Source organism: Crassostrea angulata, chromosome 2, assembly GCF_025612915.1.
Source record: "Crassostrea angulata isolate pt1a10 chromosome 2, ASM2561291v2, whole genome shotgun sequence".
Taxonomy (NCBI): domain Eukaryota; kingdom Metazoa; phylum Mollusca; class Bivalvia; order Ostreida; family Ostreidae; genus Magallana; species Magallana angulata.
The window spans coordinates 27,636,980-27,660,512 of NC_069112.1; the positions used below are offsets into that span (position 1 = coordinate 27,636,980).

Sequence of the window (23,533 nt, forward strand, 5' to 3'; positions counted from 1 at the left end):
CTTTGAATCTACAGCGACTTCAAAAGTGAATTTTATATGCGGGTGGCATCGATTGCCAAGTTCAAAGAACTCCAGAATTTCCAGAAGATCTTATTAGCATATTGAAACTGGCCCAGGATTGGTTGGGTTGTATAGAACATTCTAATATCAGATACCTCTGGGTAAACTGTTGGGCCCATTGGACATCCAATGTTTTATTTGTATTTTTTTTCATGAAATTCAAAATAATATTTCGAGTATGCACGTTACAAGAAAGTGGGGATTTGAGACATCGGGATACGATAAATCTAGATCTGATACGTCTCTTTTGTTATTTTTGTAGGCTTCTTCAACAGCGTTTAATAATTCACTGAACTCCATGTTAGTATGCATACTTATAACATCATTAGTGATCAGTAAAATCTGCGTAGGTAAGCGTAAAGTTTCGATTTTTAAAAATAAAATCAGTTTTATCCTTTATATTGTTCGTTTATTTTTTAACTATTGGGATTAGAAAGCAATCACCCTAAGCACAATTTCTATGTGTTGGTGTATCGCATTGTGAAATACTTGGTCGCCAAGGTGGTAACCGTCTGAGGCTGCCGGTGTCATTCATGAGGGCAGTTAGGATATTGTCTTTGATCTTGTAAATTTTAGGGAGCAGATAAAAGGGACGAATTGTTATCATTTGGATAACATTATGTTTTTTGTCCAATGTTCCTCTGATATGTATATCCCATATTTTCTTTTGTATGATATTATGTAAATTGACAAACCGGGTTTGTCAGCTTCAATATAGTGCTTTGACTTATGTCGACTAGTGTTTCAGAAATATATTTTTCTCTATTCATGATGACTACAGTGTTGCTTTTGTCAGCCTTTTTAATAACGATATGACTGTTGTTTTTTTTAATGAAGTCAATACTGCTCTTCCTGTCTAGTTAGATTATCCTGATATTGTTTTATTGGCAGAGATGATAATTCTAGTTTAGTTTTATTAATGTAATTTTCAAGTGCTCCACAAGCCGGTATCAAAAACGAATTTGCATCTGAGTTTTCTCGCAAACTCATCAAATTTCTTAAGGAGAAGCCTTTTGACATTGCTCTTTTTGGGTGACGGGATGGATTTAAGCCTTTTGGCTAGTAGTATGTATTCATTATCTTTGAGAGAATATAAGGATATACTGATAACATACTTTTTTCCAATTATTACGCTTGCTTTGTGAATGCGTTGTTCATGAGCACATGCATACGATGCTCTTACTTTCTCTTGTTTGTCCTGACGTTTAAAGCGTCCTGCCATTGGAAGAAGCGGGAGTGACGGTTTAGGAGTTAGTTAATTGCCTCAGATGAAAACATTAATTTGTTGATAATTAATCATAAAATACCCCATTTATTAAACGTCTGAGCGTAATAAAAGAGGTAAGGAAGCTAATAAGTAACAATTGATTTGGTAATATTACCACGCCTATAATACGTCTGAGCGTATTGATAGAGGGTATGTTACACATAAGTAATTAACACTAATAGAATAATGAGTGCCAATTGAAAATAAACAGCGCCACGTCTATTGTACGTCTGAGTGCATTGATAGAGGGCAAAATGTATACGATATTTGACAATACAAAGTAAACAAATAAATGGCTTAGGGTGGTGCTTAATCGCACTGATCTCACTTGAAGCAATGTCAGAAGAAGGTGCCTATGCAAGGAGCCACGCTCCCTTTCAATCAGTTTGAAGCTACTAAAATCAACCAAAAAGTGACCAAGTGGCTGGTCAAATGTGTAAGTAAAAAGCATAAGATTTAAATTAAAGATTTTAATGTGAGAAACAATATTTATACAAAATAACAAAGAAATAAAAGGAAGAATCAATTTTCTCATTGATTGAAAAGTAATATTTTAAAATGCGACCCTGGGACGCACTTGACGATGATAAATCGATTGCATATGTTTTGATTGCTCTATATACGTACATTTTATGTCATAAAATTGTAGTTAATTATTTTCTTTATCCAGAAGAATGCTATAAAAAGTAAATAACATATTCATCATATTGTTTTTAAAATCGGTCTTTTTGTCATAGCTACCATTGTGATATATTATAGAAAATGTTCAAAGATGTCATATAATCAACAAATTCTTAAACACCATCTGACTGTTTTATAGGTACACTTATATTCCTGATAGTGTTCTATTAACAATCGAATCGAATTGAAAATGAAATGAAATTGTAAATAATACCATGCCATAAGTGATCGCTGATGTTCAATTATGAATATTTCAATTATAGATGGTGCTTTGAGTCAAACATCTTGAGCTGAAAGTGTGTCTGATTACAAATCAATGCTTCTTATTTTAAAGAAGTTCACTGTTTGTTAAAAAGTTTGATATAGAATAAGATAACCATATTAAATTATATTCTATAAATGACTGAATTTTAAAATACTTTAGTTTTGTACACTCTAAAAAAAGTTTTACTTAGTAATCATTTTTTACTTAAAATCATATTAATAAGTAATAGGTAATTACTTAACATTTACTTACAAATTTAAAACAATTACTGAATTTCATGTCAATTACTAAATAAAAATATTTTACTTACATTTACTTAATGTGTAGAAATGTTTTACTAAGTAATTCCTTTTTACTGATTATTGTTATGAAAAAAGGGACACTCATTTACTAAAAACTAAACATGATTTACTAAGTAATTCCTTTACTGATACTTGTTATGATAAGGAACTATCATATACTTAACATGATTTACTAAGTAATTCCTTTACTGATATTTGTTATGATAAAGACTCTCATATACTTAAAGCAAAAACAGACTTACTATATAAGTATATTATGAGAGAGAGAGAGAGAGAGAGAGAGAGATAGAGAGAGAGAGAGAGAGAGTTTGCACTCAGACAGGTTGGGCGATACAATAGGAAATTTGAAAGTGACTAGCTTTTCAGAAATGGCATATATCTCCTTTGCTTTCAAAAAGGTATGATTGTCCTTATTTATCAGAATTATATACTTGTCCATGCAAGGTTGTTTTATTGTCTCCACCTTTAAGAATCTTGATTCGCCATTACCAGCAGAGTCATGATCGAGAAGAACTAGATAAATATTGCATTACACGGTGCAATATGTGTACATATCTATCATGTACATATTTGTTTAAAAAGAGCCAAATTAAAATATTGGATTTTTTTTTCAATTTTATAATAATTACATTGCATAAGAATATAATGTCTTTAGCTATAAACTTACTTTCATTGAAATCCATTTTTAAGGAGATCAATGCAGTCTATACATTGCCATATTGATCAATGAGTCAAATCTCAAAACCATTCAGTAACCAATAAAGTGCTTTTATTAATTCATAGTCATTTTGTACATGATCAGATCTACAAAATCAAATGGTATAGGAATGTGACATTTTTGCTGCTGCCCCCTATAAACATGCAAAGGACAATGGATCAACATATTATCAATGTGTATGAGCTCATGTCCTTGGGGCATACTCGGGTAAGCTACATGGTATGAAAGAATTTCTTCATTAAAACTTAAAGTTTCAAACATTTGTAAGTTAAAGTAAATACGTTGAATTTCTGAATCATCAAACCATTCTTCTGTGATCCAAATGGATTTCAAAGTCCCAAATTCAGGCATACTATTTGCAACACCAAATGCAATCTCACATTGGTTACAGACAAACTTTTGACCTTTGTACAAAATCCATCCTACCTCATGAACAGACTTAACTTGATTTGCATCAATACCAAAAAAACTTGATAATTTTTCTCTCGAGTTTTCAATTTGCAAAACAGGTTTTTTTTCCCCAAACATGCAATCATTGTTAAACAATGGATGTTTGTCACATAAATTTAATGTACACTCATACATTGCACAACGTTCAGCAATAGATTTTTCAATATTCTTAAAATTGTGACATCCAATCATCCTTTCTTTGATGAAATTATGTTTTGATTCAAATCTCATAGCCCAAACATTACAAAGAGCTCCAAACTTTTCTATGGTTGATGGAAGATGTATTAAATAATGCTGTTTTGGAATAATGTTTTTTTCAGGAAACAATTCTTTAAATTGTTTTAGATGACTTGAAATCATTACCTTCAACATTTGCACTGATTCATAAGATATCAAGGGAGATAATAATATCAATGTAAGTTCACACAACTCTATCAAGAAATGAATGTATGGATTATTGAAAGCACAGTTTAGTTTATCGATGAGAAAAAAAAGAAGCAACCGCATAAGTACTATCATACTTGAAGCAGACTGCTTGAGAGTTGTATCATTTCTATTGATGACTTTGGGTGGAATAGGAGTTGGTTGACTACTTCTATTTGCATAACCATAAGAAAAATTTTCTATTAAATTATTAAGCTCTGTAACAGAGAAAAACCTATCATCTAACAAAACTTTTAAAACCAATTTGATCTCATACACTGCAACTCCCTCAAAAATAACATGTATGATGTCATGTGGAATTTGCTGAGTTAAGTCAAAATTTGGGAAATCACGGGCTACACTTCTGCCATTAATTCCATAGGCACGAGATATGGCATCTCTGACTGACTGAGTTTGTGCCACTGAAAGTTCATAGCACTGTTCATCATAACGATCTAAGTTTCTCTCAATGAAAAGATGCTCTTCAAAATTTGCCTGCATGTCATCAAATGTACATTCACAAGTTCTGCATTTTTGATATGCAAAACCAACACCTATTTTGTACCCCCCAAATTCATTAGCAGCCAAAGTGTCTCCTACAAAACAATGACACCATCCAGCTATATTGTATTCGCAACTGTTGATGGTCAAAGTTATTCCCCTAGAAAGAGTTTCTAAATCTGTTTATATTCTTTCTAATACAACATTAAGATTATGCTTATTCATTATACTCCTTTTTATAACCGCCAACAAACGAATTGCTGGTAATCGTGATCGATATAAAACTGGTAGGTTTGCAAGACTGTAATAAAATAAACCGATTTTGTGAGTTCCTGCACGCTTGTTTAGGGGATTGCAAATTTCAACATCATCAAAATACAACACAATTGGCAAAGCTATTTGGTTTTGTTGAAAATTTTGACGATAGACAGAACCAGTTTGAATATCAGAATAAAACCCATCCATTCTTTCTGCAGGTTGGTTAATTACAAGTTCAAGTATATCTTGGTTTTGCAGCAGTTGTTCAATGCTTTCAATAAGTGGAATATACATAAAAGTGTCTCTAACAACATCTAAATTAGCTTGTCCTCTCTGTCGAACCACTTGAAGCCTTTGGCCAACATGTACTGTCTGTGGCTCCTGCAAGAAGTTGGTTTAAAATAAGTAAGTAAGTAATTGTTTATTATAGCGACATTATGCAAGACATTTCTATTATATAAAGTATATGTCAAATAATCGTAATTTGCACCCGGCCCCCTATAAGTCACTTTATACAATTGTAACTTTATACATGCATAATTTCAGATTTATATTATATTTACCTATGAACATTGATAAATTACATTTCTGATGTACAAAATTTTAACACATTTACTTTTGAATATTATTTTTCCTGAGCTGGTATGCAGAGTTTATAAATGTAGCAGTTTGTAATGGGTAATTATTGATCAATGAAACAAATAAATATTGACTATTATCAAATTCTTCAAAATTCACCGGCCATATAGAAATATTTGAATTTCTGTTGTAGATTTTTATACAAAGTGCAGTATAAAAGACAGTGTTTTTCATCTTCAATACATTGTTCTGCACATAATTTTAATTATTCCTCACAAACAGATGGACAATGATATTCCTATAGAACTCATGCATTTTCATGTGGGGCCCTAATTATAAACAAATGTACCTATAGAGTTTGAAACAAAATTTTTATTTTGATGTCAAAATAAACAAGTTTTTTAAAATATAAATGCATACTTACATTGTATAGAAAGTTTTCTTTTATAAACTTCTTTCTCTCATGTGCTGAGACCACTCCACTAAAAGGTAGTTCAATATCAAATATTTCACCGAAGGTGCGCTCAGATATATCAGTGTCTAAGTCCTGCATAAAGTGACGTAATCTGGTCCTCAGTATGTGCATATAACTCTCTACAATGTTATTGACCCCACTGGCAACATCTTCGGCAGCTGTCTGCAAAAAATTAAAAAGAATACAGAATCATTATTTGAGGTTTATTTGTTTTTTGTTTTTTCTTTATAAAAATGCAGTCTTGTGAAAAAAAAATCCCAATAAGCCCAAAGGGCTTTTATTACCTAATATCATAAACAAATTATTAATTTTTGATGGCTTATTATTCAAATGCCAGAGTAACCATCACGTGTAGTGTTTTCATGGACAAAACCATAGAAAATATGTATATTTTTGTTAACATAGTCATATAGAGGTCTTAATACATATGTGTATAATCGTGAGAAGCACATCTCACTGATTTAAAAATCTTGCTTTTGATATAAACTAAATGAAAATATAATAAAATTTCAGCACTCGTAATTTTATATTCCCGTGATTAGATGCAAAACAGTTGAATAGTGGAATTAAGTACTTCAATAAAAAAGGAATCTACAGTATAAATCACATGTATCTTATCTTTTATCTTCACTAAAAACGTAATAATATTACTATCCCCTTTTCACTCTGTTGAAATTTTACTTTACTCACTTCTCTTTATCTTTTAACAAGCAGTGAACCCTACTCAGAGTACTCAGAATTGAGGGCGAGTAGTATCGAGAGATAGATAGATAGATAGATAGATAGATAGATAGATAGATAGATAGATAGATAGATAGATAGATAGATAGATAAACATGAATGTATAATACATGCACTTTGAATAAATAATATGAATGAACGACAATATATAAATTACGAATATCAACATATATACCTCACGTATCCTGTACATTTCTTTTAGATTCATGATGAACGACACAGCTTTGCGTTTGTCAAAATAATCATCTGTGTAATTGTCCTGCATATTATCCTCTTCATCATTTTCATGATCATTATAACCATCCATGTTCATGGGAACATCCATAGCCTACAATACCATAACTTGTTTATTAAACAAAGGTTTTTTTTTTAATATTTGAGAATTCAGTGCAAAAGAAAGAGAACATCTACTGACCCACTGTACATGTAATATTTACAAATTTAAAGAAAAAAAAAACAGCTGAATAGTCTTACCATTTCGAGATCGTTCGTTTCATGAACCGAAACATTATTATGAACACGGGCTGTCTGTGCATCATTCGTTTCTTGAACTGGTGTATTGTTTACAACAAACTCTGCTTGTGTATCCAACATATCCAAGTGGTATTTCATTGTGTGACGATAATACGAATTGTATTTCCGATATACTTGTTTGCATCCAGAGACACTGCATTCTATCCGGAAATCTGGTTTATATGAATGTTCTGAGAATATGTGCCTCATTAAAATTCGCAAAGTTACTGCGATAAAAATAACACAGATAGGACATTTCCAAGCCATTGTACATAGGAAGATGTTGTAGACAAAAAATCCATTAACTTGTACCAGAGACATAAATGTAGTTGTGCATTCTTCAAATTGTAAAAAGAGAAAAATAGGATTAAATTCTACGAATGAAGATATATTGTCTTATATTTTCGAATTTCTGAGATGGTTAGAAACTTTTATTTACGTTCGCGTTAACGGCGCGACTAATCTAAATACGAATTACTTTGGCTTTTCTCCTCCGCAACACACTTCCGTTTCGCGCCAAATCCGATTTGCGCCGGGTTATCAAAATGGCTGAGATGAGAAGTTTCGAAGACTTGGGCGCTGATGGTGTAACAAGATGGCTTAAAGAAAGGGATGTGTCAGAAGATGTTCAAGATTTGATAGCAGGTATATCATTCCAATGGAAACATCAAATTTAATACTTTGTATAGATTATAAATGTATTATGCAACCAAAGTAGATATAATTAGGCTTATATATATATATATATATACACTAATATGAATGGGACATAGTACAATATTTAGTTGTTCTACTTATGATTGACGATTTCTATTGAGTCGGAGGACTCAACTGGATTCATTCACTGGCACAGCCAGGATAGTGTTACCACAAGGGGCTTGGTTGCTGGATAGTGAAGTTCCTAATTAATTGTTTCTGATGAAAAAATTGATTAAATTGGTAATTAAAGGTGTATTTCAGTGTTTTGCAATAAATAAATTCACTGAAAACCCCCATTTCAATCAAGCTGATTGTGGTTGAAAAAGTGTTTTCAATGTACATTTAAAAAACTTAAGTAAAATCAAGATCCATATTTCAGGTGCAGCTTGCTAAGAAAAAGAAGACTTATTAATAAAACTTCTGGTCATATACACTCCAGGGCTAGACACATAGCATTGCCCGACGCCTGGGGCGAGTATTTTAATTGGTCAGACAACTGATTTGTTAAGTAGTAGTAGTCCTCGGACAAGTACTTATTTCTAGCTATTAAAATATTTGTATTTCCAAATCGATTAAAAAGTGACAAGAGTTTTCAGTATATCGTGAAACGAAAGTAAACTCATAAATGTAACTCATAAAAAAAAGAGAGGTCCCGATATAATAGTCAATTATTTATACCCCCTCTAAGGTCGTAATGAGAGTTGCTCTTGTCGTTTAAATGCTTTAATGGGATGTTTATCAGAGTAGCGATGCAAGCTTTAATTAACATGGAGCGATAGACAAATGGATAAATTCGTCACTGTTATCGGTAGGTCAACTTTAAATACGTCCATAGTAGCATCCGTAGTATAAAAATAAAAGGCGGACACAGATCTATAACAACATTCAATCCAAACATGCTAAAACGATCAAACAAAATTATTACATTAAAAGTAGTAAACAAAGTGATTCAACTTGCCAAAATTGAATTATCTGAGCATTGAAAGAGAAAGCTAATTAACGAACTAGATGCATAATACAGGGTTGTCTCTAAAAATTGAAGTAGAAGGGAGAAATAAAAAAGCAGAAGGAGATCTGGAGGTCTTCCTTATAGCTAGATTGTGTTTGAAGTGCAATAATAGCCGGGTAATCACGTCACTTTAGGCGGGGAAAATCCCCGCCTCCCGGGTCTTAGAGACAACCCTGATAATAAGATACATGTTTTAGACTGCAAATCAAATTTCATAAATATCTTTTTTAAATTAAGAATACATTCACAATAACCTTTCCATGATAACCCTGTTTTAATTTTACAGATAAAAAATGATAAGAAATGTAAATACTATAAACATGAAAAAAGGCAAAAGTGTTATGAGCATCTCTATCCATTTTCTGATGTTTCATTGTTAAGTGTGACCTAATTTTAACAAAATGTTATAGTACTGTGTCTTCAAGGTTTTGTATTTGTTTCTGTAGAAAACGACATAGATGGAAGGACCTTCCTTGACCTAAATGAATCTGATCTAAAGGACCTTTCAAGTTCTTACAAAGTTAGAAAGGAAATACGGCGGTGTTTAGAAGAGCTGGTAAAAATTACTCCATTAATATGAAAATTTGGACTTCAAAATTATTTTTAGTGACATTATCATCATTTTCATGAATATAGTTATTCAAGACACAAGCATTTAACTGAAATTAATATATGTTTTTAACTTAGATGTAAACACATATCATTTTAACACATTTTTTGCATCAATGAAACATTACCTTTTTAATAAAGCATGAAAAAGACAAGGATGTTGATGAATCGGACTCCCCTCAATTTAAAAGGAAACGATCACCATCACCTCCTACTGGTAATTTGCCAAAACTACAGAGACCAGCTAAGAGGCATGAACCAATGAGGCAGTCTTTACAAATGAATGATTATTTTATACCAAGATCTGAAATCCTCAACAATCCCTCTCAGCACTCTCAACAGAGCATTGAAACGGAGAGACGACGGGTAGTCCGTATGTCAATGGATTCATTGATAGGACAGAATGGAGGAAGGCCATCAGAGGCAGAACTTCAATCTTTAGCTAGGTTGATGGCAAGTCATTATCCAAGCCTGAGGGATAAGCCATTGGAGGGTCTTAGAGATAATTATGTAAGCAAACTTAATTTGAAAAATAACTTTTTAATTTTTAATAACCATTCAAATATATATAGTAAAAAAAAATATTGTTATTTGATTTACCTTTTACTGAGTTTTTAATTAAATTATATAGAATTCATTGGTGGGATTTCTGCGCCGAAGAATGTACAACATCACACCACCTGTATCAACCAAAGGAAAAAAACAGGGATATACAAATCTCTCAAAAAACAGGTAAGAAAGAATGAAGCTAAATACACCTATGCTAAGTTTGCCCATATAAACCATATACCTATTGGAATAAGGCCAATATATCATTGTTTATTATGCTGAATATACAAAACCATATTTCTTCCATCTTTAGGTGTATGGCCATAGACTTTAACTACACCAAGGTCCATCCAACCATAATCTTTTTTGTCTTTCAGCAAAAAATAAGAATGAGAGATAATAGCGTGTGTTTATTTGGAAAATAGCTACAGTGTAGGATAAGAAGATATTGGCAAGAATAAAAAACAAATTGTAGAGAAATAAAAGGTTATGTTTTTAAATAGGGTGAAGATGATGGTCTAGACAAAATTGGACAGAAGCAAATGACTGAAGAAGAGGAAGTTGAGGGCCAGAGCAAAGGAGAAAGCCAGAGCAAAGGAGGGAACCAGAGCAAAGGAGGGGACCAGAGCAAAGGAGAAAGCCAGAGCAAAGGAGGGGACCAGAGCAAAGGAGAAAGCCAGAGCAAAGGAGGGGACCAGAGCAAAAGAGGGAACCAGAGCAAAGGAGAAAGCCAGATCAAAGGAGGGGACCAGAGCAAAGGAGGGAACCAGAGCAAAGGAGGAAACCAGAGCAAAGGAGGCGACCAGAGCAAAGGAGGGAACCAGAGCAAAGGAGGGGACCAGAGCAAAGGAGGCGACCAGAGCAAAGGAGGAAACAAGAGCAAAGGAGGGAACCAGAGCAAAGGAGGGAACCAGAGCAAAGGAGGGAACATGGAAGTCGATAAGCCTCATGAGGAAGTAGAGAAAGAAAATCAGACTCCCAATAAAAAAAAGAGCAAAGAAGTCCATAGTCCACAGAAAGAAGAAGAGGTACAAAAAGAAAAAGGTAGCAACAAATGCTGAATTTGTTAAAAGCAATTAATTGATAGTGTGGGCTTTTCTAAAAAATGAGACTGCATATCAACATTTTAACTTAATCCCCTACTCCTTCGATCTTTTTTCTTTAAAGAAACAAGTGATGCTCAAGAACTTCAAGACAAAAGTAAAACGTCACTGATGACTGCATTAAAAAGATTAGCAACCGCTAAAACATCAGACGATATTCACCAACTAATCAGACTGTCATATGAGGCACGACTGAAGGAGATAGAAGAAATGCCTGTGAAGGATCGCTTGACGAACAATTTTAAAACTGTATAAAGTTTTCAGCTGTCCTGCTAATGTAAGATCATATACTTAATTTAAAATAATGAGGTTTTACTATAGTTTGTACTCAAACAATGAATTAAATGTGAGTGTTCTGACATACTTTTTACAATTTTTTAATTCAGGTCATTTACAACATGTACATGCAGGTGCCTGCGGAGATGACGGAAATGAAAGAGAACTTGGGGGAGTTCCTTACAACATCACTAGATATGTTATTTGAAAAGGGGATCCTTAAAATCCCAAGGTCTACTCTTAAAACTATAGGTAATAATTTTATGATAAGTCTGATGCAATAGTTCTAAAATATAATATAGTGATTGTTTATCAAGAACAAAAATAAATCTTTGGCAAAACAATTTTATGTTCAATGCAATTTAATGTTCAACACATGTTTAGATAATGCAATTATGTGGTAACTTAGGACATTGTATACATTTTTAATACTTGTTTTATCTGTTTATAAGTTTTGATGATTTTTTAAGGCGTCGAGCTAATGTTCGGCAGCCTTCTAGCAATCGTCTGGATTGACAATCGTCCAAATTCATATTCTGCACCGCATTTTTAAGGCGCATAAGAAATAAGTTCCTTAAAGTATTTAAAGAATTACAAGATTTTATTCCATTTATTTAACTAAATTGTGTATAAAAAACCCAACTTTGCCTCCCTGGTTTTTGACAACTCATTAAATGAGTATAAATTTGCTTAATCAAGCAATGGCGGATGAATACAATAAGGTGTAAAAATTCACTAAATATTATTTTAGTTTATCGCTTGCATTTTAATTAGAGACCGTGCCCGATGGGAAAAAAATTGATATGTAAATGTATGTGTTATCGGGCACGGTCTCCAAAATAAATGTAAGTTATAAACGTATCTAGTGATTTTGTTGCAGTAAATTAACACGATAACTTATTATTGCTTTAGATTTGTAAAATTGTATGTTTATTTTTTATTAGATCAAAGATACCTAGTGGCTTTGTTCCACCTTCCCATTATTTGTGGTAACACCAAAATGACAGGAAAATTGAAGCCTGGGCACTTTCTAGTCCATGTTGTCAAGGTAATGTACTGAATTTGGAAATGTGATTTATCCCAAATAAAATCTTTAAAAAAGGGCATTCAAAGCAGCATCAAGTTTATTATACATTTGATAGAGAAATCTGGTTTAATATATTGTTTAACCTGGGTTGCAGATTCATAACATCAAAAACATTAATCTGCTTGATTTTACATGAAAATTTTCATGGTTAATATCAATTTTTTAAAGGTAAATTAGACTTCCAATGGCGGAAAATTAAATTATAAGGAATGAACTCAATATCTACATAAGTGATACTATGCAACTCATATAACATGGGTTGGGACAGTTTACTTTTATAGATATAAACCGCATTGTACATTGTATACCTTGGGTAGATATTGAAATAATTTCTTAAATATATATGTAAATTCAAAATTATACCTAATCACATTTTAGAGTTCAGAAACATGGATTGACGTTGCACAGGCACACAAAACAACATCTGGTGTATGGATTCTTCACAATACGATCGGAGACAAAACGGCAACATTATTGATGGAAAGAGACAATGTTCTATCTAAGTGCACAGGAGCAGAAGAAGCCATTTTGGCAATGTTGGGGTATTATTACATAGGGATTTTACCCTACCCAGCCCAGGTTACTGGACCACTTCTTCTCCTACAAGATTTGGTTCTTGAGGACAAAATCCACAGTGGGGACACTAATGTCCTCAATAAAGCCAAAAAAGAATTAGCAGCCTATGCCTAAAAAAAAAATGAGGAGTCACTGGACAGTTTTTTTTTTAGCTCACCGAGACGAAGTCAGGGGGAGCTTATTCTATACCGTCGACGTCCGGACCTGGTTAAAGTTTTTGTTGCAGGTGCCCTTTGATAGCAATATCTAAATTACTGCTGGTCCGTACTTCACCAAACTTGCATGGATGGTGTGTCTTATGATACTGATGCACCAGACAGGCTTTAGTGCTGAATCTGAGCTATAGGTTACAGATGCTGGAGGAGGTTAAGGTTTTTAGAGCTGGTTAAAGTTTTTGTTGCAGGTGCCCTCTGATGATTATATCTTAGTTACTACTTGTCCTTACTTCACCAGACTTCCATGGATGGTGCGTCTTATGATACTAATGCACCAAACAGGCTTGAATGCTGAGTCTCAGCAATAGGTTTCAGATGCTGGATATGGTTAACTTTTGGAACAGGTCACATGTTTAATAGATAATAGCACTATTTCAAACTTGCATAGTTGATTAAACTGTAATATGAATGAATCACAGAGATAGCTTCAGATGCAGGGCTTGATCTCCATTATTGAGGATGCTAAAAAATATATCTTAGTTATTACAGGTCCTTACTTCACCAAACTTGAATGGATGGTGTGTCTTATGATACAGATGCACCTGACAGGCATGAATGTTGAATCTGAGCCATAGGTTGCGGATGCTGGAGCAGGTTAAGGTTTTAATTGCTAGTGCCCTCTGATGATATCTTAGTTATTACTGGTCTGAACTTCACCAAACTTGCATGGAGATATTCTTATGTATATTGATGCACCTGACAGATATGATTATCATACAATTTTTTAACAGATGATATACGATATTGTGTCAAAACAGAATCCATGAATATCCAGATCATAAAGTATGATTTTCATTTAATATGATAAAGGTGGTCTCTCATAAGGGTGATGTCTGGTCTCGGTGAGCTTTGTAATCTGTGATTACCTATGTTTAAATTTTGGTCAAGAATGTATTTTAATCTGAAGAATTTTCTTTGTCAGCAATGTTTCACTTGAATATTTTTGTAACTTTTAAACTTTTTCCTCTTTGTTTGCATGTTTTCTTTTTCTTTTTTTGCCGGGGGGGGGGGGGGGGGGAGGGGAGTTACCAAGTTTTTAAAGGCTCATTTGATTCACATACTGGTAGTCTTTTTGCATATATACATTTTGTTTTGTCCATTTTGAGTATGTTCACTTCTATTTTATTTTTTCATTTCTTATATTTACTTTTTTATGATTATACTTACATAGTTTATTTTTATACATTTTGTATATTTTGAGTATGTACACTTATACTTTAATTTTTCATTTCTTATTTTTACTTTTTTATGATTTTATTCAGATAGTCTATTTTTATACATTTAGTTTATTTTGAGTATGTACATTTATTTACTTATATATTATTTTTTCATTTCTTATTTTTACTTTATGATTTTATTCAGGTAGTCTATTTTTTTACTTTGAATATGAAGTTATTTTTTGATATTTAATTCTAGTTGTAACATGTTTGATTATAATAAATTATTATAAATTCATATATATTGTTAACCTAACTTGCCTGCACCCAATTCAACATGCTTGACGTTGCATTAAAATTTTGTACAAATTAACGTCATTGTATTATTTAATGGGCCTTAATTTCTGATTTAAGTTGTTAAATATAAAATTATCTGGAATTAATTTTATTTCTTCTTAGGTAGATCTATTTTTCCTTATTTTTATTTTTATTTATGGTTACTTATATTTCCCTGCATGTTTGATTGTTTACAATGTACATATAGTTGTGAGTCATTACATATTTTGCCATGCATATCCTGCAAAATGTTTAAAAATGCAATGTTGAGGTATGTTTTACAACTAATATTTTGGTTGTTGTGAAGGAAACGAGAGAATTTCCTTTCAAGTGTATATAAAAATGTGAAATACGATTTTTCTATCCATTATTTTTTTTCAGTAAAGCTTTAAATTGCAATTATTACCAACAGATTTTCTATATAGTATATACTGGAGCTTTTTTAAAGAACTTTCTTATCTGGAAAATTAATTGCAATGCTTATGATTGCTTGAAGTAATTACTGTTTTCTCTCAAGTACACATTTGATGTAAATCCAAGCTAGTCAAATTAGAAACCTTGTAAACATAACATTTAGTTAGCCAGTTTATTTGTATGTGTTATGGTATTACAGATTTATTGATTTACACAGTTGTCTGGTGTTTTTTTCTCTAAAATTTTCTTAGTTCACAGTTATCAGCGAGTGCAAGGAAACAGAATTTTAGACGTTCAATTTTTAAAAACAATGTGATATAATATTTGGAGAATAATATGTCTACAAGTAAAAAGCAAATGGGTAAACCATATTGGTATGAAATAAGTAAATTATTTAGATAAAATAAGTATTGCTATTACTTAATTATAGAATATTTTAAAATAAATGAATTTGATTACTTGAAATGAGAATTATATTGAGTAAATAAATAAGTATTTATATACATTTTAGTAATTGCAAAAAAAGTAAATAGTGAGTAATAAATTTGTCTACAACAAGTAATTAAATTACCTATAACAAACCATATTAGATAAATTAATGAAAATAAATGAATTTGATTACTTGAAATAAGAATTATATTCAGTAAATAAAAAAACATAATTATATACATTTTAGTAATTGCAAAAAAGTAAATAGTCTACTACAAGTAATTTAATTACTTATAACAAAATGATTTTGATTACTTAAAATAAGTATTAAATTGAGTAAATAAATTACCAATCTGTATATACATTTAAGTAATTGCAGAAATGATGAGTAAAATAAATCATTAGTAATTGTATTAGTGGTATTTACTAATTACGATTCCAATTACTAAACGAGATTGCCTTTTACTTGCTATTTTGACTAATTGTATTACTTAATATTTATAGTTTTTCTAAATTCAATTTCTTATTTTAAAAATGTATAGTAAAACTTTTTTTAGAGTGTAAAGGACATTATAAATTGATCTCACAAAATTGCAAATATCAGTTTTGAAATTGGCATGATTATTGCTTACATGATTGGTGCATTGTAATCAACAAGTCAACACTGTATAGATTTTACTTACATTACGCAAAGCAACTTACACCGTTATTGCATACATTTTTATATGAAAATTGACATTATAAAGCGCAAGCAAAAAATTAGGTTTTATTTTAAAAAAAAAACCTCGTATTTTTCTTAAAAACAACATAGCGTAGGAGTAAAAAAAACCCATACATATAAACATCTAAGCAATCATAGAAATGAATTTTAACATGGATGGTCAAAAATAATTTGCATGATTGAAGTCTTAACAGTTTATTTAGCGAGGAAATTAGAGTTCGGGCACATGTAACTGGTGCTTAGATGTCTGATGGTTCTAGTTCTACTGGAGGGCAAAATCCTTTACTTTATGAATAAAAAATTTCGGACCTCTATCAGATACTGATTTTTCTAAATATTATATTATCGAAAGTACAATTACAAGCTGACTGGTGGTGCTTTTCCTTGTCTTAAGAGTTCAAACAAATTACCAATTAATCTATTTTAATAAGTAAATCCTAGTCTCCAAATTTGAAAAAAAGATATGTGACAACCACTTGTCATGGTATTTAGGTACATTAATAAGTTAAATAGGTATTACAATAATTCTATATATAATTTATATTTAATGTCCGCTTGTCTTGTTTAATGTACATGTACGTGAATTAAACACAATTCTAACATTCAATAATTACAAGTTTAAAAATAAGGGGTCCCATAAACACAATACATTAACACAATATAAAAGAATAAAAAATAATTGAATATACAGGTTAATCTTTAGAAACATGGCATCATGAGGAACAATCTAATTGGTTGTTTCGGAAAAACACATTAATATATCTTTCATCATAAACATTTTACTCAAAAGCAAATAAAAAACCAAGGTAAATAGTGGAACCTTCAAGCTGTTTGGTTTGAGTTTTTGCTTCTATATTATGATATAATGTTTCTAACAAACCAATTATCATCAAAAGTAATAAACTTTTACCTATTCACATTAGAGAATCGTTATCTTCATATATTTACATACATTCATATATAAAAAAAATATAAAATGCAGTTAAACTTATTTTCACTTTTAAACGTAAAACAAAGATATTGTATCATAAACATGCTAACAAAAAGGAAACCTTTTGGTTTCGTCCAATGATTAACCTTTTGGTTTCGTCCATTGATTACTTCTGCTTTTAAGGAATATTTTAATTAACCCAAATAAGAAAAAAAATGTAAACGATTTGTTGAAATGTTTTTGAAGGCAAATTACTATTTTCAGCGAATCATTACACCCTAATTTAAGAAGTTGGTGGGAGGGGATCATAAGAGGGTCAAAATATCGCGTCAATTTTAGATGAAACGTTTAATTTGTAAACAAACTTTCGTGGTTTTTTATCTTTTGTAAGACCGGAACAGCTACTGCGATACATATCAATATACTCATGTTATACAAAATCATTGTTTTACAGTGATATTAAACATTAAACATGCCGATCACCTTATAATTTAGCATTGCATTTTACATAAGTGCATTGTCTATTTATTCTTAAAAATGTACATCTTCCAACTTCCACCACACCATTCACCTGAGTTTCCACGACAGGATTTTTTGCACTCTCCATCTGACACGCGATTGGGTGAACTTTTAATTTCATTGCCACAAAAGCAATATTTCCCATACTGGAAAAAAAGTCATTGGAAAATACATTTATTAAGAATTGTTATAAAATCACAATGAAAAAAAAATGTTAGTACACTACACTTTTCTATCATTCCATGCTCAATATTCTTTTTCGGAGAATGAAGTATATATCACCTCCTGCTAAATTGAAATCATTGCTTAACAGCAGTCACGTGGATACCATGTATATCCCATACATAGTCAGTAAAAAATATTACTCCTTTGAGCATTTTGACGTCATCTAAGAGTATCATGACGTCAGGTTTCGTATTCAACTTGAAAGTTGTAATGTAGTTATTTAATTGCTCTGTTGGCATATTCCATGTTGCGCGCAAGCGCATCATGGAAAATATGCCAACAGAGCAATTGCTATTCACAACGCCATGTTCATTAAATATTCGTTGTTTATTACTTATATTTGCATTTTACCATTCGCAAATACCCTGTATTAGCCTAGACCTTGACATTTAGCTTTTGCATCAAAAATAAACATTCTGACTGTAATGTATATTTTTAATTCACATAGATTTGTTAACAGAATCAATGATATGTTATAACAGTAATTCCTTTAAAATGTTATTATAAGACATGTTTTCATTAATTACATGTACATCAATTTTATGGAGTTGCAGAAAAACACATGATGTATTGTACAATACACACATGATGTATTGTACAGTGGTTTTTAAAATCTATAACGTCATGGAAAAGTGTATGACGTCACGCCTTTATGACGTCATAATATACAGACAGAGCAATTGCGATTATAGAAAAATAATTGCAGTTCCTCCCTTTGGACTTACAGTGGGAAAGAACAATGGATATGCAAATATAAGAGCTTAATTTTCATTGTTTTTTTTTAATTTTTATAATTAAAACAAAGGTAGTTGGTAAGATATATTCGTTACATGGTTTGTAGTTGACTTAATATGGGTAATACATGGTCAGTAAATTCCATACTCGCTCTCGCCCCAAATGGAATTTACTGACCATGTATAAACCATAATAAGTCAACTACAAACTATCTATACTACTATATTAAAATAATAGACTCGAATTTTGACTTTAATACTGATAAATCGAAAGCGTACTGTCTTTTGTTTTATATATTTGAAAAACATCATTGGTACTTGAAGATTACCAAATTGTTTTTATTTTTTCTCCATCAAGCTTCCTTAATTAACAATCAACGAAAATTCCTCAAAAAATTCAAGAAATCATCTGAATTCTTTGGATTTTACAGTCTTGTGCATGCGCATAACATTTACGCTAAATCACGGGAGGCTCTTAATTTTATGTTTCCACAATATCACATTTGCATGGATAAACTTGGAAACGATAAAACAATTGTGTGCTAATTTTTATTGGAATTTTTTTCTGGTTATCAAACAAAATACGGGAGCTAACCCTAACACAGTGCAATTACTATAAAATAATATCGAGAGTTTCGAATGTCAACATGGTGTGTAAAAAACGTTGTTGAAATATATATTAAATTCTGCAATTATAGAATTAAACTTTTCGAAGAAAGGTATTTACAGCTTCATATTGGTTTGTTATGAACAATTTCACTGTTATTTTCAATGCAAATTTAAATTCTTAATTTTCTCCAAAATTGTTTTGGAGCGATTTTGCAATGTTCTGCTATTTTTATTCACTACGGGTATATGGGAGGCATTTTCACTTCGGTGAAGGCCTTTCCAGAGACACAGTTAGATTATTCCAACTCATCAGAGTGTAGTGAAATTAATAACAATGTTGTAGGCTTGAAGTTTGGTTATGCAAATATCAACTATATACGGTGCTTCGATGTATCTACAATGTATTATTTAAATGCCCGATATCATAATTATGCAATTCAACCCGTGCATGCACGGGTCAAAGTCTAGTGTTACTAATACTATCCCCATGTTATGTTTTTAGGGTCTACACAAACCTGCAAGCCGAAACATTTATAACTGCCCTCTAGGAAGCAACGACTTTTACATTGCAGTTTTCCATTTTTGTCCATGCTGAAAGGTCCTTCTTCTAGAATCTTGTTGGAAAAGTTTCTGTACTTATTGTCAAAACATCCTGGTATTCCTGCTTTAAAATAAACAGATACCTAAGTTATATAGGCATCCTTATTTGTTTCTATAAAAATTTGAAATATTGGGTAGCACAATTACTTTTTATCGATTTTTTACGTATATACCAACAACTCTTCATGTAGTATTTATTGTTATTGGTTTCAAAAATATCAACTTCCAACTTTTTCAATTACATTATTAATCGATAAGGTAATGTATTCAAAGCGTTATTTTCTTTTTCTAAATAGCATCCGTAAAGACAAAATGTTTTCAAAAACTGATTACTTTGTAAAAGTAAACCTTAAATTTTGAAGGCCAAGATACACACAAGATAAAAACAATTATCGAAAATTTCATATAAGATGCAAATAACTCAAAATTTCGCACCACGTGTTTAGAAAAAAACATTATGGAACACAGTTCAAAAACATATTTTGGTGAAAAAAATATATTTGTTTACATTATTATATTAAACATGAAATGACATTCACAATAACTAATCAACAAAAATGTAAACATTTTTCATGTTGTTGGACTTTAATTTATGATATCTCTTATTAAACTTATCTATCTTACCTTTGAAAGTGCAATTCAAACTTGTCTTCCAAGATCCATCAGTTTGACATAAAAGAAATTCAGAACCTTGTTGGTCATATCCAGAAGAGCACGTGATATGCATTCCTCTTGTTATACCTATGCCATCCCATTCTTTTAACTTTTCCATCGAAAAAGCTTCATTCGAAGGTATGCCACAATCTGTTTATCAAATTTTGAACATTCATTTTCGTTCACATGTATGTGCATGTATATTCTAACAATATTCTAAAAAGGTGATTTAATTTTATGTTTAACTATCATTGATTTGAAGCATCTTGTGTTTTCAACACTTGAAATCGCAATTTAAAAAAAAATGTTTTCAAAAATATCTTAAGTTCATGCTTGATTGGAAGTGTCGTAGACGTTGAAGATACAAAATGAAACTACGGAAGCGTATTAGCCTTATAACATTTTTCTTTTTTTTAAATATTATATATTACATATAATATAAATATAATAGTTATTTTGGAATGTCATCGATCCTAAAACACATAATGCGGTACAGACAAATTAGCATACTACGCTAACATGTCTGTAGCGCATGGTGTAAAATGGGACCGACGACATCCAAAAAAATAAGCATCCAGTACTAAAAAAAAGTATTGGGAAAACAAAGACACAAACTTCCGCTACCTGGACAGCATCATACGTGCGTTAATAAAGTAAGGGATGAGCCTGATCTGCCATTGAGACAAAAAGCTCACATCATTTTAGATTTTTTAGGGCGTAGCTTTCAGACGAATTTAGGTAACGATTAAAGGAACTTAGACTCGTACATGCATATATGTATACGCCCCACCGAACTGCACGTCCGAACTTAAAGCAATGGACATCAGTGTCCGAAAGATCGTGAAAAGATAAAGTCTAACAATTTGAAACATAGTACGCAGATAAAGTGATGTTCATTCCCAAGCCTGTGGTGATATTAAGATTAACCTAATATGAATGTCATTAAGCCATTAAAAGGTAATGGACTTGACTCAGGCTTAGACTATCTGACAAATAAATCCAGAATAGGCCTTCAATGGATTACAAAAATGCCTGCATTACCGACGCACCGGGATTCTTCCATGATTGTTAAAGTATTATTTGTAAAGTTTTAGCATGTACATGTATTAACACTTGCATTAACTTTGTAAAATCTTATAACATGTAAGATCTTTGTTAAATCTTATCTTGTTATCTTGTTATCTTGTTAAATATTATCTTTGTCAAATCTCATGGCACCTACCTTTTAAATGTGTTGTTTCATAATTAAGTTTGATATAAAAATTTAATCTCCTCTTATAGTTGACATACGTTTTATTTATACTGATAACAATGCATACATTCTTGATTTATTTAACATGTGTTCTATTTTGATGGCTTCTTTTTGCTTCACAACTTTTTTTTTAAACATTTGATTTATTTTTTGATACATTTATTCCTATATTTATTAATCAATTAAAACAAAGTAAAAATTTTTATGCGATCGAAAGTTAAAAGTGTTATAAAAGTTATTGCAACTATCACAGAATGGACCTCTTTTTATCCACAAAAGTATTGTTTCTACCTTCGTAAGGCTTATTGGTTAAAATAAAAACCGACTACGATCATACCGAGAGATCAAATTGATTTTCTAGTTGCAGTACTTTAAAAGGCGGTGGTAATATACAATATTCGAGGGTTAACTAACATTGTGCATATCAATATATGAGGCATTTAAATTTAAGTGCTTATCATTTTTAGCGTCGTTGAAAAATGGCAAAATATTAAAATGTAAAAATTAATATATAGCTTTATGGCTCGGATTCGCAAAAAATATTTCGCATAAATTTATCAAATGCATGGCATGAACTTTACATATTTAAATGTGTTTTTAATTTATACATGATTCTGTAAAGTACAAAAAAAAAATCTCAATAAAAACTTAAATGAAATTTCCAATTCACTGTTGATGATTTACACAATGAATACTTAATTTACCCATTGAAATAAAAAAAATACAAATAACGTGTACAGCTTCAAGTGATAACTTTAGACAGTAAAATGTGCAAAAAATGTCAATGTGGCACCAATACGTTTCCGTAATGACCAAAAATATATGTATATATAAAAATACCATTGAGCTTTTTATTAGACATGTAAATCAAGTTCAGAAACCCATCTATGGTATTCAAAATGTTAAATCAATTCAGAAATCGTCAACGTACGTAAATGCTTAATTACAAAATCGCTTAGAGAATGAAGTCAGCTTCTGATATGGTGTCATGTGTGAACAACAATGTTCATTGCTTTATATCAATGTCTTGAAAACATTAAAAAAAATATTATTGTTTTATGATTTTTAGATGTCTAGATGTTACTTGTTTGAGTGAAAGTGTTACTTAAACAAGACGATAATCAATGAAATAATTGATAATAATTAAGAGAACCTGAAAGAACACACTCGAACTGTCCAAAAGGTTTTGGAATGCACTTTTCATTCATGGAACAATTTGACATCGAACATGCTCCTGCAATGGTCTGAAAAAACAAAAATGCTAAAATGGTTCCGCACGTTTTTCTTGAACACTAATACTGTCACGGTGTGACATTCAATCTTTCGGACTATTTTTAATTATTGTGTAAATTAACTTTTTCGGACTTTGTGTTAATTGCTAAAAAAAACTTTTCATCTATTTCGACAACTGTTTTATAAACGTTATAAATTCCGCGCAGCATTAATCCCACCTGAGGCACAATCAGTGATGGACAGCTAATCTTTTAATTGACTTCTGTTTATGTTTATTGACACTTAAGCTTCTTTCATCTTATTAATCCTTTTATGTACATGCTGCCAAAATGTCCCGAGTTACTCAATAGCTGTATGGGAATT

General features: G+C 31.3%; 1 protein-coding gene and 1 pseudogene across 1 annotated transcript; one reads left to right on the plus strand and one right to left on the minus strand.

Annotated features, from left to right (window-relative positions):
• Positions 1 to 7,778: 7,778 nt before the first annotated feature.
• On the plus strand, positions 7,779 to 11,369 carry LOC128171654 (uncharacterized; annotated as a pseudogene).
• Positions 11,370 to 16,468: 5,099 nt separating this feature from the next.
• On the minus strand, positions 16,469 to 23,199 carry LOC128171667 (uncharacterized). The gene is made up of 4 exons (XM_052837446.1): positions 23,091 to 23,199; positions 20,656 to 20,835; positions 19,947 to 20,095; positions 16,469 to 18,009 (listed from the first exon to the last, which is right to left on the minus strand). The coding sequence occupies exons 1-4, from the start codon at positions 23,158 to 23,160 to the stop codon at positions 17,866 to 17,868; spliced, it is 543 nt and encodes a 180-aa protein (XP_052693406.1). The 5' UTR covers positions 23,161 to 23,199; the 3' UTR covers positions 16,469 to 17,865.
• Positions 23,200 to 23,533: the final 334 nt, after the last annotated feature.

Bases quoted from the DNA above. Each gene is read 5' to 3' on its own strand.
- LOC128171667 (XM_052837446.1), bottom strand. From the start codon at position 23,160: ATGTCAAATTGTTCCATGAATGAAAAGTGCATTCCAAAACCTTTTGGA. The intron at 20,836-23,090 runs GTTCTCTTAATT...TTTGATAAACAG, and splicing joins GTTCGAGTGTGTTCTTTCAG to ATTGTGGCATACCTTCGAAT. The intron at 18,010-19,946 runs GTTTGTGTAGAC...CTTTTTTTCCAG, and splicing joins ATAAATGTTTCGGCTTGCAG to TATGGGAAATATTGCTTTTG.